Source organism: Danio aesculapii, chromosome 17 (genome assembly GCF_903798145.1).
Source record: "Danio aesculapii chromosome 17, fDanAes4.1, whole genome shotgun sequence".
Classification (NCBI taxonomy): domain Eukaryota; kingdom Metazoa; phylum Chordata; class Actinopteri; order Cypriniformes; family Danionidae; genus Danio; species Danio aesculapii.
The window spans coordinates 7,606,727-7,620,324 of record NC_079451.1 but is presented as its reverse complement, the minus strand read 5'-3'; the positions used below and the strand labels follow the sequence as shown (position 1 = coordinate 7,620,324).

General features: G+C 39.8%; 1 protein-coding gene across 3 annotated transcripts in view; it reads right to left on the bottom strand.

Annotated features, from left to right (window-relative positions):
* sptb (spectrin, beta, erythrocytic) overlaps positions 1–13,598 on the bottom strand; it is a 34,356-nt gene that overhangs the window by 5,166 nt on the left and 15,592 nt on the right. For all 3 annotated transcript variants that reach the window (XM_056476589.1, XM_056476590.1, XM_056476591.1), the window contains 25 exons: positions 12,755–12,906; positions 12,454–12,627; positions 11,725–11,831; positions 11,539–11,619; positions 10,121–10,236; positions 9,918–10,030; positions 9,637–9,824; positions 9,430–9,547; positions 8,799–8,957; positions 8,358–8,660; positions 8,084–8,234; positions 7,099–7,969; positions 6,877–7,014; positions 6,033–6,792; positions 5,606–5,808; positions 4,759–4,849; positions 4,494–4,640; positions 3,930–4,199; positions 3,537–3,761; positions 3,365–3,454; positions 2,970–3,254; positions 1,046–1,176; positions 711–915; positions 369–592; positions 8–158 (listed from right to left, as the gene is read on the bottom strand). In XM_056476589.1, the coding sequence (XP_056332564.1) occupies positions 8–158; positions 369–592; positions 711–915; positions 1,046–1,176; positions 2,970–3,254; positions 3,365–3,454; positions 3,537–3,761; positions 3,930–4,199; positions 4,494–4,640; positions 4,759–4,849; positions 5,606–5,808; positions 6,033–6,792; positions 6,877–7,014; positions 7,099–7,969; positions 8,084–8,234; positions 8,358–8,660; positions 8,799–8,957; positions 9,430–9,547; positions 9,637–9,824; positions 9,918–10,030; positions 10,121–10,236; positions 11,539–11,619; positions 11,725–11,831; positions 12,454–12,627; positions 12,755–12,906 (5,453 nt within the window). The remainder of the gene's footprint in view (positions 1–7; positions 159–368; positions 593–710; positions 916–1,045; positions 1,177–2,969; positions 3,255–3,364; positions 3,455–3,536; positions 3,762–3,929; positions 4,200–4,493; positions 4,641–4,758; positions 4,850–5,605; positions 5,809–6,032; positions 6,793–6,876; positions 7,015–7,098; positions 7,970–8,083; positions 8,235–8,357; positions 8,661–8,798; positions 8,958–9,429; positions 9,548–9,636; positions 9,825–9,917; positions 10,031–10,120; positions 10,237–11,538; positions 11,620–11,724; positions 11,832–12,453; positions 12,628–12,754; positions 12,907–13,598) is intronic.

Below are 13,598 nucleotides of genomic sequence, written 5' to 3'. Positions count from 1 at the left end.
CCCTTGCCTGTTTGCCCAAGGAGCTGATATCCCTCTCAAATGCAGCATGCATTCGGTGGAATGATTCTGCTTTGCTGAAGTCTTCTCCCAAGTCATCAGGAAGTTCATTCTTCTTTTCCTCAATGTGACCAACCAGCTCTTTTCCATCATAAAAATACCTAACAAAATTCACAGATGATTGTAAAAAATATTTTATTTTCTAATTCTCTACTTCATACAACGCCATACCCAGGTGAATACTTTGTCAAATACTTACAATGTTGTTAGTATATTATATCTTTAGTGTAAGATAAGTAGTTCAGTAGGAATAATATAATCTGATAAGAACACTGCACTCCATTTAAACAGTTTAGTTCTTCTGTACTTACTTAAGGAGGTCATAAGAGGATGTGAGGAGCTGGGCACGAGTGTCAATGAGCTCCAACAAATCTGCCCAACTCTCATTTACTCCGTCCTTCCACTCTGCCAATGTCGCTGACTCACTGTGGCCTCCTTCAATTAGTTCATCTATGATCCGGTTCACAGTATCTACACGTTCTTGACCCACTGTCCCTGTCTCCCGTGCAAACTCCCTGAACTTATCTCGCAGGATCTATAATATTGAAAAGTACAGCTTCAACAATACAGTAAACTGAATGTGCAAAGTATTCAGACATTCAGACATGATAGGTAGTGAACATGCTAAGGTGTCAAGGTGGGTTCTGCTTTACCGTCACATGATCAAGGTCTTGGCCCATTTCTTGTGATGAAGCCACTACATCTCGCTCTGCAATCCACTGCTCTAGGTCCTCCACTTCACGGCTCAGCAGGAAATGATGATATGTGTGGTCCAGCTTCTTTTTGCGGTCTTCGGCCAGCTCCTTCAACCCAGCATACTGCTTATCAACTTGTCCTTGTCTTCGAATGATAGCCTCACTTTAAAAATGATAAAAGAGAGATTTATTTCTGCAATGGGATCTCAGTTTAGCTTGTTCTAATATGCATTATTTAGTGTGTATATATTGCATGTATATTGGTTTGTTTTCTGACAATCAGCCTAATATACCCATCTGGGTGCTCTTCAGCCAGCATCTTCTGGGCACGGTCTGCCAACTGCTGGATGGAGTATGCATAGTCATCCACTGTCTGCTTAAGAACCAGGTGCCGCTTCAGCATAATCATAGCACTTTGTTCATCCTGCAATAGAAATAGATTAATTGCTAAAGATATTATCATTTTATTTATCATTTTGTGTTTTTATAGCAAAATTGAACACAAAACTATTTTTTTATATTTCTGAGCAATTTCATTCTATTGGCTTAAAAAAGGAAAGTTGAAGCAGTGTCACAAGATATAAGGTAAAAGGTGGTGACTGGCTCCCAGCAATGGATAGTATGCATTTTCTTAATGTTTCTCTGCATTTATTCGTGAGAGAGCTGGTTAAATCCAATTACCAAATACTATGAATGAGATTTAGTTACATAATTATGCATGAGATCATTACTAGGTAGCATTACTTCTGATACTTGTTTGCATTTGTAATGATAGTGAAGACCAGGTTTGCTGATTGCCTACTTTTAAAGAAATACGCTGTTCCAATTTCTATTAATTTTACAGTCTCAACAAATTTCATTTATTCATTCATTTTCCTCCGCTTTTTCTGGGGCCAGGTCATGGGGCCAGTAGTCTTAGGAGAGAACCTCTCCTCCCCGAGGCCTCATCTCAGTGGGACATGCCTGGATTACCTCACTAGGTGGGCGTCCAGGAGGCATCCAAAACAGATGCCCGAGCCACCTCTGCTGACTTCTCCCAATGTGGAGGAACAGCAGCTCTACTCCGAGCTCCTCCCAGGTGACAGAGCTCCTCACTCTTTCTATAAGGGTGCGCCCTGCCACCCTGCGAAGGAAACTAATTTCGGCCGCATGTATCAGAGATCTTGTCCTTTCGGTCATGACCCAAAACTCATGACCATAGGTGAGAGTAGGAACGTAGGTTTACCAGTTAATTTAGAGCTTTGCCTTTCAGCTCAGCTCCTTCTTTACCACAATGGACCGGTACATCGACCACATTACTGCTGCCGCTGCACCAGTCTGCCTGTCAATATCACGTTCCATCCTTCCCTCACTCGTGAACAAAACCCCAAGATACTTGAACTCCTTCACCTGGGGAAAGGACTTTCCTCCAACCTGGTGATGGCAAACCCCCTTTTTCCGATGGAGCACCATGGCCTCGGACTTGGAGGTGCTGATTCTCATCCCAGCCACGTCACACTCAGCAGCAAACCACCCCAGTTCATGCCGAAGGTCCATGTTTGATGAAGCCAACAAAACAAAATTGTCTGCAAATAACAGAGATGAAAACCTGTGGTCCCTGAACCGGACCCCCTCCAGCCCAAGGCTGCGCTTTTAAATTCTGTCCAGTAGTCAGCCGGAGTCCACGTGCACTGGAAACAAGTCTGACTTATTGCCGGCAATGCGAACCAAACTCCTGCACTGTTCATACAGGGGCAAGACAGCCCTTAACAGAGCACATTTGACCACAGTTGAATGCCTTCTCCAAGTCCACAAAACACATGTGGACTGGTTGGGCATGAACCCTCGAGCACCCTGGTGAGGGTATAGAGCTGTACCACAGCCTAGACGAAAACCACATTATTCCTACTGGATCCTAGGTTCAACCAGGTTTTGATGTGTGCTGAAATGTTACTTTTGTGTTTGCAAATCAGTGCAGGTTTTTGTCACTGACACATTTTATTTAGGCTAATTGTTGGCTAATGGTCATAGCCTATAGGCTACACTATAAACTTGTTTCAGCATGCACTTTTCAATGGTTTGAAAGAGTCTGCAATCTCTTTTATCTGTGTGAATTTATCCTCACTGTGAAGTTCATACTCTGCATCACACATTTTCAAATATGATGTTTAAAGAAACACTGTTAAAACAAGGGCATTTTAAGACACTGCACACTTTTGCCAGTCTTCACAGTCTTACCTTTGCCATCTCATCAGCAATCATGTAGAGTTCTTGTTCACCTATCCAGGCCTCAGCCTCATCTGCATCATTGTAATACTGTTGGGCCTCATTAGAGCCATAGAGCCTTTCTCTTCGTTTGGTCATCTCTTCTTGCAGCTGTGCCCACACTTCCTGAAGCTTCTTCATCTCCTCAGACATGCGTTCCTCCTCTGGACTGCCCTCTGCTGCTGCTGCCATTCGCTTACCACGTTCTAACACTTCATCAATGCGTGGTTGATGACCATCAATCTCCTTTTGTAGAGACTACACAGGACATGTACAGTGTTTATGAAAGTGGTGGATGGGGTATATAAAAGGAGACATGATCAAGAACGGTAATGAATATCTGTGGGGGCAAGTGGGAAAAAACTCACTTGATTCTTTTTAAGCAAAAGTTGGACAGTCTGAAGATTGTTACCATGATCATCTGACATAGCAATGGGCAACCTCTCATTAACCCAGAGCTGAGGAGAAGAAAAAAAAATCAATCATTAAAACTATATGCATTCTAAAAGGCTGTTGTCTGTGTATGCTCAGTGTACATACTATTTCATCAGCAAGATCTCTGAAAAACTGGTGAACTGCCTTAGCAGCCTCCAGCTTTCCCTTGCGTTGTGATAGAGGTGTGAGGAGTTTCTGGAAGTCGCTCTGAAGATTTTGTTGCTCAAGCTCAAGCTCAGGCTGGTCCTCTCTAAGAGAACCATGCTGCTGTACAGCCTCCTGAAGTTCTTCAAGCTCTCGTGCACGGTCCCGAACTTGATTCTCTGTCATCTAGGAAGGAATAGAGAAGATTTTTGCAATGTTCTATATACTACTTTATTCATATCACTAGATATGAAAGAACAATGCAGAGATCATAATTAACTTCAACTGAAGTAATCTGCTGTAGAATTGTATTACAAGCAACACAATGACAAAATAACAAATTTACTGTCATACCTGATGTTTCTTTAGCAGGATGTTGGCACTGGTAAGATCCTTAACTTCTTCATCCACATCACCCTGAAGTTGCTGCTGCAATTCAGCTAACCATTTCTTTAGGTCAGCTAGGCTCTGATCAAACAGCTCAGAACGGTTTGCATCAAACAGTAGCCGAGCCTTTTCTTGTGTGGTGCTCTCCAGCTTATCCCATAGTTCATGAAGCTTAGCAAGGCGATCCTTAACAATGGGCCCAAACTCAGGCTTGGATTCCATTAGTTCCTGTCCTTCCTAAATGTAAGAACATGATACTGAAATTATGGTACAAAGTAGAAGTGACCAGTCAACTTTCTAAAACTTGCTTAATAGTTTAAAAATAATATAGAACAAATACTTCATTTAATTAATTAAAGCTCAAAGGTGGTCTTTCTACAAAGTTTTATCATTATTAAATTATTTAAAAGTGTTTACTCATAGATAAATTAAATGACATATTTACTTCAGAAATCCAACTGTTGTGCTCTATTAAATATATTGTACACACACACACACACACACACACACACACACACACAAATTAAATACCTTATCAATGTTATGAAGCCAATCCTTGTTTGATGCTAGTTCTGCCATGAAAGCTTGGTGTTTTTGCCACTTGCTATGAAGGTTACGGGCCTCATCATATGATGTATCTTGTGCAGTCAGCATTTTCTCATTTATCCACAATGTAAGCTGAAAGAAATGTAATTTATAAATATATTGGATGAGAGAAAAGATAACAATTAACATAAAAATATATATTTCAAGATGTAATATCTTGGAAATTATTTTTGAATAGAGCATGGCTCACATCCTGAGTGTTTTGAAGAAAGTGCTGAAGTTCCCTGTTGTCTTTGAGTTTCCCTGAGACTTCCTTGGCTTTGTCTTGGTTTTTTTTGTTCCTTTAAGACATGTACATATAAATGCATGTGTTACTTACTGTTATGTCTCTAGTGCAAAGTGGTGTAAAATGTGTATATGGATAATTGTGAACACTGGCAGCATTGATATAGCTTTTCTTCACTATTACATTTTCTCACCGAAGAGAGAACACTTTAAAAGAGCAACATAAGCCAATAGATTAGGTGTACTTTCACAAAAGATCAATACCCATCAGGGTAGGCGCCCATCTTAAGAAGCTACAGACTGCCTGGGCAAATAGGGGAAATGCAGGCCACTCCTTTACAGCATTATGCTTCTCTCACTCACTCCTGATTCAGCACAAGTAAACAAAGACAGCTCAAATGCATAAGTGCATTAACATGAACTGAAACCTCTGGCTTTTTTCTGAATTACACTGACATGACAGGATGACAGCAGTCGATTTTGCATTGTAAGTGTTCTTGTCATGCCAATTCATGTGCTGGTTAAGAGGATAAGTAATAGATAAAATTAATAAATTTGCCAACAGCTAAACTTCTGACTACCCTTATGTTACCAATTACAATTACATTAGGCATTTATGCGAATTGTTTTGATGTTATGGGGATACTAGTGCCACTGTGTTTTGTTTTCTGTCACTTTAACTAGGCATTTTAAATTGATTTGCAATTTTGTGGATATCACATGTGCTAGGTCAAAGAGGGATGTTCTATTCATATTTTTGTTGTATGTCTGTTTTATGATCAGAAAATAGGGTAAAAATATGAAATACAGACCTTTCCTTGATGGAACTCATCTTGTCTTTCACCTTTGCAGAGTAAAGGTTTTCACTATCCACCAGCCTCTGACCAGTCTCCAGTGTGCTAAGTATCTTCTCCTTATTAGCATCCATGGTGGTAACAAAGTCCTCATGTTTCTTCAGGGCCTTCTCTGCTCCATCAAGTGTTTCAGGCTTGTCTACGTGGGCTAAAGTGTATTCCTTTTAAGAAGTAAAAATAAAAAAACACAAAAAAAGAGATATAGCGTTTTAAATGGGAGTAAAGTGTTATTATATGGCAATGAAAAATCATTAGCAAAGAATGTCAGCCAGTTTGTTTTGGAATTTACCATGGTCTGGTTTTCTTAAAATGACTCTTTTAAGGAGAAGAAAGCTAAACGACATCTATTTTGATTCAATAGATGAAAAATTCTCTGCATATGTACCTGATTATTTAAGATGGCATCGGCCTGTTTGGCATCTCTCATGAATTGTTGGAAACCAAGACCCTGATCTAGGAAGTTCTTGCGACTGTCCCACATTTTGTGCAGCTCACCCCAGCCCTTATCAAGACCCTCCAGCCTCTGTTCCAGTTGCTGGTACTGAGGATCATCTTCTTGACCTTGAATAACAGCAGCTCCCGTGTCTTTCACATGATGGTAGTCTTCCTCATGGCCATCCATATCATGCCTCACAGCATCATGGAGATTCAGGAGCTGCTCAGCCTCTGGTAAACCATCTGGCATATCTTCAGAAGCAACAGCCTTCTGTGACTTGAACAACCAAGCCTGAAAATCATCCATGTCCTGTAAGAAGGTCTGCAGCTTGCTGACCTCTCCAAGAGAGTCTTCACGGTCTTTCAGGGTACGTTTCAAGGTGTCCCATGCTGAATCCAACTCTTCCTGTCTGGCAAGTATATCAGAAGCATTTTCTGGGTGCTCCTTTACAAGCTTCTGGGCCTCGTCACGCAGGAAATCCAACTTATCTTGGATGGCAGCAAGGTCTCTTTCCATGCCAAAAAGCTTCCTTTGAATAGTAATGACAGCAGCAAGGTCATTCCCAAGATCCTGTGTAGACTCAATGACTCTTGTCTTCTCTTTTATCCATGACTCTGTCTCATCACAATCAAGATCATAGTTATGTAGGCTAAGGGCTGAATCTACCCTATGTTTCTTATCTTCCACCATTGCTTTAAAAGCCTCCCATCTGTGAGAATAGAAAAAAATAACATTACAGATCATTCATAAATATTTTACAAATTTACATTTATGAATACTGTTTAAATCTTACCTCTTATTGAGACGAATTTGACAGTCTTTCACTTGTTTTGTTTGTGGATGTCTGCTGTCTTCAAGTTGCTTGGCTGCTTTATTAACACTATCAACCCGAGTCTGCATATTACCCATTTCTTGAGCAAGAATGCTTAGCCTACCAATAAACAGATGATAATTTTATGAAGTTTATGAAAAACTCTTAAAGTTTTCTCTGGGTTCATAAAAACAATTGCCATACCTGTTTTGTACAATTTCTAGATCTTCCAAACTCTCAGGTGTTTCTAACCCAACCAGCCAGGTCTCTTTCTGGCCCATCCAAAGCTCACAAGCATCTGTCTCACTGAAGATAGTGTAAAGAGCCATGGTGTCATCCAGTTTCTTTTGCCTCAGATCAGAGAGGGTCAGAAGCTCAATATACATATCCCGTATATCATTCAGACGGCCCTGGATGTCAGGTGTATTCCGTAAGTCTTCAGGAAGTGCATTGGCCTGTTTGGATAGAGCATCAATGGTGGCTCCATTCTTAGCAGCCTCATCTCTTAAGTCACGGTGTTTCTTGAGCAGTCGCTGTGTAGTGTACTCATCATGCCCAACATCGTCACTGCTCATCTGTCTCATCGCATCGACCAGCCAAGCCTTGAGGTCATCAGCATCACCCTGAAACTGGAAGAAGCGTTGGGTGTCTTGCAGATTCTGTTTACGGAATGCAGCCAGTTCCTCCAGCTGTTGCCACTGTCTTTGTACATCATTCATGCGTTGCTGCACTTTGGGGGAACCCAAGTGCTTGGCCTGGATCATGCTCTCTCCCTCGTCCATCACCTGCTTCAAGTTGTCCCGTCTAGCTGCAAGCTCATCCTCAAAGACGCTGTGTTTGCTCTGAAGTATCAACACACTGGTCAGGTCCTTACCATAGTCAAGAGAGGAAAATATTTGCTCCCTTTCACGAATCCAGCTCTCCAGCTCTGCAATTTCCCATAAAAAGTTCCAAAGGCGCCGTGACTGCTCAAGGCGTGCTTTCCTTTGGGCTGCCAGTGCACACAACTCCTGGTAGCACAGGTCCAAATGTTGTACCCGGTCACGGATAACTTGGGGGTCACATGGTTTATAACCTTAATATTTGAAAGCAGAAAAGCAAAATAAACATTGAAAATGTGTTAAGACTTTACTTCACTCCTACATCATTCACGTCAACAGAAAATAGGTAAGGGATCCACTAAACTCACTGTCACCATTAGCAAATTTAAGAGCAGCTGCATTGGCTGATTTTACTCTTTCTGCCTGCACTGCTATATCAGCCTCTACCAATGAATGTTTCTGCAACAAGTCTTCCACTTCCAATAAGTGTTTTCCAAAGTCTGGGGACAACAGACGACCCTAAAGAACAAATGTGACATAATAAATACACATAGTAATGGTAATGTAGCCCTTAGATGTAGCCTTAACATTCAAGGAGAACATATAATTCCAAAACACTGTTCACCCATTTGTCCTTCCTACCTTCATCTCATCCATCCAGCTGATGATGTGGAGCATTTCCTGGAAAATTCTCTGAAGGGTAAGGTTCTTGTCTAGGCGACCTCTGCGAGCTTTTAGGAGCTCCTGTAAGTAATCCCACAGCCTCAAGATATTGTCCTTTCTAGCATCAATGCGTTTAGCATCATGGTATCTTTCTGACTCCAGTTCTTTAGACAGGGCAACCAGTGCCTGAACACGTTCTTCATATGCAGAAATGTCTGTCTCTATGGCATCGTGTTTCTTCTTAGCTGCCTCCACTGCTGGTAAGTCATAGCCAAAGTTGTCCTTCACAATAGAAAGCATAATTATCATTAATTTCAGTGTTAAGGAGTTGGCAGCCTTCTGAATTTATTGGTATTTACATAAGGCCTCTCTGCACCTTTCATCTTACAGATTACATAGAGACTGTAGGTAGTGAGTTACCTGTGAAACCAGTCTTTGATTCTCCATAAGCCAGGTTTCTCTCATGGCTGCCTTTCTGTCAAAGCGACGAGCCATCTGTTCCAGCTTCTCTTGCCTAATGAGTTCATCTCTTAAGACCCGCTCACGATCATATTCTGCTTTCTCCAACCTCTCCCAAGCCTAAAAAAAAAAAAAAAAGCCTCTCAGACCATACTCGATCCTTATTATTGTGTCTAAAGAAAATTTAACTAAAGTGGCTAGGACAATTCAATTCTCAACAAAGTTTATCATGATTTGGTGGATGTTATTGCTGAAGCTGAGAATGTCTTCCATTCGAAGTTAGACATGAAGTATAACCCGTGTGATATTAACTGATAATCCCTTTTCTATTGTTCAGTCTTTAGAAAGGCATGTCTAAAAATCACAGACAAAAAGAATGGCAAAGACAAATTGATACTTGGTCTAGCCATATTTTCACAATGTTCCCTGCACCACAATAAAATCACAGTTTTCATGTTTAAAATCTAACTTCAAGCAGCATTCAGTTGCATTTTCTCTAATCACAGGTTGGAAAAGCATGTTTTCTTAATTTAAATAAATGCAGAAATAATATATTCAAAATTAAATTAAATTGAAAGATTAAAATTAGCACCTTGTTGATATCTGAAACCAATGCACCCTCTTTAGGTGTGTAGACTTTCTGATTGTTGGCCCTCATTCTGCTCTGGATGGTAAACAGCAGTACTTCCAAGTTTCCTTTCTCCTGAAACCTAAGTAGTATGATTTAAAAAGTAATTAAAGTAGGATGTTTACAGGTACTGCAACAGAAAGACATTTGTTCATTAATAGCCTGAATTACTTTGGTGGTTTCTCCACAGTACGGTAAGAGTTGAAAGCCTGCAGTTGCTGTTGGACGCCTGTAAGGGAGTTAGCAAGCTTGCGGTTGTTTAGCACAACGATGGTTTGCTCAATCCATGTTAGCAGGTCTGATGACAGTGTCTCATACTTCTCAATCATCTTCTCGGTTTCAATGGCCTGGTCCAGCACCTAGGGAATATGAATGTGAATTAATGTAATTGTCTTCTTGCATTAAACAAACATTGTAATTTAAATTGGAATGGTTCAAATTTTATTCTGTACCTTCCCAATTCGCTTGCCCTCAACTGCCAGAGCTTTCATCTTAGAGAAATAGTGGTAAAATGCAACAACATAAGTGATTATGGATTTCTCATCTGGATTCTCTGTGAACACATCTGCAAATAAGACAGTACAAAGATGTTATCGCCACAATGGGAGGATGGTTATTTTATGTTTTGGCCTAACAGTCAGAAGGTGTGACTTGCCTTCTGGATCCAACAACTTGGTGACACCAAGCTTCTTTTCAGCTACATTAAAAGCCTGTTGCAGGTTGTGTGTGGGATTGGACCTCTTTAGATTGCCATAGTCCACCAGATCTGGCCTGATGGATTAAAATGGAAAAAACAAAGCTGCTGAGAAAGCTTATTTGGTTAATGTGTGTGTGTGTGTGTGTGTGTGTGTGTGTGTGTGCGTGCGTGCGTGCGTGTGTGTGTTTTATTTATATGATAGTAGAGAACAGGCAGAACAGAATCATTCTTCAGTTATTGGTTGGTTACAGTTATGGTTAATTGTAGCATTATCTTTCTGTTTACTGTAAAATTACTAAAGTTTGGGGGGAACTTGAATATTCATATTGTAATCTCAGACTTTTGGCACCCAATTCGAATGTTATCATTCAATTGAATGGGTGTTATCAGTGGATATAAGCTGATAGATATTGGGCAAGTAGAGGAGTAACATTCAGAAGGCTGTAACATTCCATACTAGTAGGCTCAGAAGGCTGTAATCATCCATCCACACGGTTATTCAGCTATACTAATAGAGAAGACTCCAGATCTAGATCTGTTTTTAAGGGTTTAGGGTTGGGTAGGGGTAGACGTTAATAAAATACAATTTATGGGAAATTTTATAAATAATATAAATAATTATTGTGGTTAATTAGCTATACTAATAGAAAAGACTCCAGATCCAGATCTGGTTTTTCATTACTGTGACAGTTGGGTTTAGGGTAGGATTAGGGGTAGACGTTAATAAAATACAATTAATGGGAAATGTAATAAATAATTCTTGTTAACTTCCGGACGCAGCCGTATGTGATCTATGGCTGATTAACCATGTGGATGGATAATTACAGCCCTCTGAGCCTACTAGTAGGTGCAGAAGGCCCCTACTGGCCCATATATATCAGCTGATAACCACTGATAACGCCTATTCAATCTATTGATAACATTCGAATCGGCAGCTTTTGGTTGCATTCATTAGTAACTTGGCACAACTTCTGAATAGAAAATATATGATATAAGATTTACATATAATTCATTCATTCATTTTCTTTTCGGCTTAGTCCCTTTATTTATCTGAACCGCCAACTTATCTAGCATATGCTTTCCAGCTGCAACCCATCACTGGGAAACATCCATACACACTCATTCCCACACATACACTACGGATGATTTAGCTTACCCAATACACCCATACCACATGTTTTTGGACCTGGGGGGAAAACCAAAGCACCCGGAGGAAACCCACGCGAACACGGGGAGAACATGCAAACTCCACACAGAAATATCAACTGAGCCAGCCGGGATGAGGTGGTTGTGCTACCCACTGCGCCACCCTGCTGCCCATTTATATATTATATGATAATATAATGATATGCATAATTTATCTTTATATTTATCACCTGTGCTTGTGAATGAGAGCGTTGAAAGCCATTCCGTCTTTCCAGCTCGTGGTAAAATTAGTGATGTTTATGTTGGGGTACCTGTCAACACAAAACAACAGATAAATCCATCTGCAAATGCTAATTCAAAACAAAAGATATGTTGTCAGCTTGATTTCTACTAAAATCTGACAACTGTGGTCCTACCCTGCAGTCTTCATCTGGCACCAGAGGAGCAGTGCATCTTTGGCTGAGCGAGTCTCTTGCCGGCCTGTCTGATCAGCTTGTCCTGTTTCTACTATGATATCTTGAATCTGTATGCATACGATGAAAGAAAGAACAAAATTAATTGCACATGTATGTATATATTTCTTACCTAGAATATTTCTGACATTGCTTCATTTTTAAGGCATTTAAAGCAATAATAAAACTCTCAAATTCTCTGACATTTTGTGAACTTTAAATCTCATATAAATTAGAATATTTACTCTAATTTGCCCTTGGGCTTTATGCAGAGGCTTTGTTACTTTATTTAGATCCTGACTTTTTATGTCTCAATAGTTTGTACATCAATGTGGGAACCAGGCAGAATAAAGAGCAGTCACCAATTCCCATTCCGGTCTTTTTCCTTTCATTTCTGAAGGTCTGAATTATGTAGCAGACTACATTGTTTGAAGTTGCTGAGCTAAAAATATCCTGCTATCAAACGGAGAGATTAAAAATAAATATAAGTTTTTTCCAATGAGCCGAATACACAATACAAACACGCTGCTGTAGGTCTATCGTAATATCATATTGTATATTTTATAGTCTGCAAGGATTTTGGTTAGTTTCATTATATAAACTTCTCTTGTTCTATATATGTTCTATATAGTGTAGTGTAAATTATACTTGGATGCACAAAATAAATAGAGTTTATTAGAACGATGGGTTGACCTGGAAGCGAAGAATGATGGTCCAGATGAGACCCAGGATGAGCCGGTGGTTCCCATCCACAATATCATGTGATCCCATGTTCTCTAAGTGCACCTTCTGTTCCTTTAGAAACTGCAGAGCTTTGTCTACATTCTCCAGACAATGGATGCGCATTCGGCCCTTGGTCGGCTTGGGCTAAATGGTGGAAAGATGGATAGTCAGAGATATTACTGAAATATACTTCCATTAATTGACAATAAATTCTTGGTCTGTGCAGTGATTAATTCATGCTTTAATACAGTTATACACTAAACACACTCACCAGTCTCTCCCCTGACAGAACCTCCAGTAGTTTGATGAGCATTCTCCCATCCCGCAGGTCTAGATAGAGATCTGAGATTCGGCAACTGACTCTGGCTAGTATGGAATTTACCCATTTTGTAAAAGTCTTCTTCTGGACAGCCTCTCGCTCATCTGTTTCAATAGCAAAGTAATAACATTCAGTTAATCTGATGTTCCATTTGCATGGAAAGTAATGAATGGATGTTTACCAAAAACTGAAAATTCTGTCATCGTTTACTCACTCTTCAATTATTCCAAACCGATTTCAGTTTCTTACTGAAAACCCTGAATAAAAACCTTGACTTCCATAATATTTGTTTTTTCTATGGTGGAAGACAATGTTTACAGGTTTTCAGCTTTTCTTTTCCAATCTTCTTTTGTTTTCAACAGAATCAAGAAACTTATAAGGTTTTGGAAGTACTTGAGGGTGAGTAAATAGAGAGTACATTTTCATTTTTGGGTGAACTATCTCTTTAATATTTTAACCTCCTAAAATCAATATTTAAAAAAATGTCTATATTCTTAATATCATTTTCTAAGAGCATTTGATTTATAATCAGGATAACACTTTATTTTGATGATCCCTATTGCACTTTTTGTTGACTAAAAATTGCATTGCAACTACATCCCAATTACTTCTCATTTGAGTATTAGTAGACTGTCAGTTTAATATCTGCTGATATGCTCCTTCAACCAACATTTAACTGACTATAAGAAAGACAGTACATGTCAACTTACACTAACATTAACCATAACCCCAATCTAACCGTCTAATTATAATTACAGACGAGTCTTCGCTGAGGCCAGCTTCCAGCCTCCGCCAC